At 50.0% G+C, this 2,352-nt stretch overlaps 1 protein-coding gene across 11 annotated transcripts in view; it reads left to right on the top strand.

Moving 5' to 3' along the window:
• The window catches only part of LOC119820524 (lysoplasmalogenase-like), a 62,165-nt gene that overhangs the window by 166 nt on the left and 59,647 nt on the right, over nucleotides 1–2,352 (top strand). For 2 of the 11 annotated variants that reach the window (XM_038338955.2, XM_038338954.2), the window contains exon 1: nucleotides 56–1,058. The exons of 1 other annotated variant lie outside the window; for it this stretch is intronic. In XM_038338955.2, coding sequence (XP_038194883.1) covers nucleotides 987–1,058 — 72 coding nt within the window. In that variant the 5' untranslated portion in view covers nucleotides 56–986. Of the gene's footprint in view, nucleotides 1–54; nucleotides 1,116–1,457; nucleotides 1,705–2,352 lie in introns of those variants that run through there. 8 more of the 11 variants (XM_038338957.2, XM_038338953.2, XM_038338947.2 and 5 more) reach the window with 8 other exon arrangements.

Raw genomic sequence — 2,352 nt, 5'->3', positions numbered from 1 at the left:
GTGAGTGAGTAAGTGAGTGAGTGAGTGAGTGAGTGTGTGTGTGAGAGGGGGTGAGTGAGTGAGTGAAAGAGTGTGTGTTGTGTGTGTAGTGGGCTTAACGCTTAGCAGGTAGAACATCAGGAAAGAGCACTGGTCTTGTTGAGTTAGCACTTTGGGATCCTTCTCATCCTGATATGCACCTCCTTAACTCTGTTTTGAAATGAAAAATAGGGTAGGAGCTGTGCTGTGTCAGCTCATAGCCCTATCCTCCTCTAGCTGAGACCTGCTAGGAAGAGCAAGAGGTCCCTGGACCTTGGAGCTGGGCTTCCTGCCACTAAGGGGATAGGAAGCGCTGGGCATGTTGTGCATGCTTTTAGTCCCAGCACTCAGGAGGCAGAGGCAGGCGGCTGACCTACATGAGTTAGAAGCCAGCCAGGTCTACAAAGTGAGTTCCAGGACAGACAGGGCTACACAGAGAAACCTTGTCTCAGAAAAACAATCCAAAACAAAAAAGTGGGATAGGAGGCAGGGAGTAGGTACTATCTACATAGGAAGGCTGCAGAACAGTGAATATACAGTGGAGTAAAAAATGTGTTTGAGTGACATCAAGCACAAGGCAGGATTTTTTTCAATTAGTGCTTGTGGCAGGACTCCTGGAGTCTTTTCCTGCCCCCTGTTCTTTAGGGGTGGTTGTTGCGGGTAGGTACCCCTCTGTAGAATCCTGCATTGTCCCTTCTGATTGACTGGGCAGAAGACAATGGGAGGTCCACTAGTAGGAGCTCACCTATGGTGGTCTATAAGTGGAGTAGGTGGCCAGGTTTTTAGGGTGGAGGGACCCTTGAGTCCTGATGGGCACCTTATCAGCAAGTGCCAGACAAGAACAGACCTTGGGTGAGCCCTGTTATCAGTCCCAGAGTCCACAGGACACACTTGGATTAATGTGTAACCTTACAAGGCTTCCCCTCTGCCCTCTGAAGCCACTGGTTCCTAAATAGACACCATTCAACATGGATGCTAGAAAAGAGGGGCTGCTTCTGAAGACACTCTTCTCAGACCAAGTGAGAACCTATGCGGTGGGGGTGAGTTCAGGCCTGGGAACGTGGGCAGCCTTAAGGCCTGGGATTATTCTCTGCATGGTGAGTTGGTTGGGATCCCCTAGCCTTCCAGGAGTTTGTGTTCTAAGGTACTGTGATTTTGTCCTTGCAGGAGACATGAGTGACAAAATTACCAAAGTGGCTAATGATCCTGAAGTCCAACCTGGACACAACTTGGGTCCTGGCATGAGAGTGGAATGGGGGGGGGGAGGGGCAGATGTTAAAATAGACCATCACTATGTATCCTAGACTGATCTTGAGCTCAGAGTCCTCCTGTTTCCATCTCCTAAGTACTGGAATTGCAGGCATTTCCCGTCCTTGCTGTGACTCCTACCTGAGGACTGTGCTGAGTGTGGGAGACTGAGCAGCTTCCCTCTCCTGAAGCACCCACAGGTCCGCAGGTGGCTGGTCCCCTTCATCCTTGCCTGCTCCTTCTACTTCCTCCTCTGGATTCCTGAGGACCAGCCGTCCTGGGTCAGTGCCCTGGTCAAGTGCCTGCCTATCCTCTGCCTGGTTGTGTTCCTGTGGGCTGTGACCCCTTGTAGGAGCTACTCCTGGCTCCTCCAAGGAGCTCTTGTGTGTTCTGCTGTGGGCGATGCCTGCCTCATCTGGCCTGAAGCTTTCCTTTATGGTGAGCAGAGACCCTATGACAATACTTCTACGGCTGTTGTGGAGTTGAGTTAGTGCTGGGACACAACTTGGGTTACAAGGAGCTTCCCCTAGAATCCACTGGGCTGAACCAGGCTGTGATCCCAAGACACCAGGAGGCAGTGATAAGTGGCAGCCAGCTCATAGTTCATAGCTTGGGGTCAGGCTATTTGGTTGGAAGGTGTGGGATTACTTGGTTGGAATGAATGGTGTGGAGAAAATTAAAATGCAGCATAACTGAGGAGGGTGGGGATGACAGGGTATTGCTTTTGAGACATCTGTGTAGTCCAGGCTGGTCTGAATGGCCTCAAATTTAGGATCCTCCTGCCTTAGCTTTCTCAAGTGTCAGGATTACAGGAATATACAGAAATTTCACTACCACACGTATTGAGGCATTTTTTTTTTTCAAGAATGTGTGTATATGTGGGGAGATTGGCCATCTTGGGCATGGGGATAGGTGGGGGATCTGGGGTGATAGCAAGTGAGTTATTTTGCCCCAGTGGGCCAGTCTGGCTGGAGCAGAGTTAGTGAAGTGAGGGTATAGGGCTTCTTAAAACACAGTGTGGAGTTGATGGACTCTTGAACAGAGCAAGCACATGACACAGTATGAATTTTAAAGTCATTCCCTTTG

The sequence above is a fragment of the Arvicola amphibius genome, chromosome 8 (assembly GCF_903992535.2).
Source record: "Arvicola amphibius chromosome 8, mArvAmp1.2, whole genome shotgun sequence".
Classification (NCBI taxonomy): Eukaryota; Metazoa; Chordata; class Mammalia; order Rodentia; family Cricetidae; genus Arvicola; species Arvicola amphibius.
The sequence above is the reverse complement of the archived record's forward strand: the minus strand, read 5'-3'. Positions and strand labels throughout refer to the sequence as shown.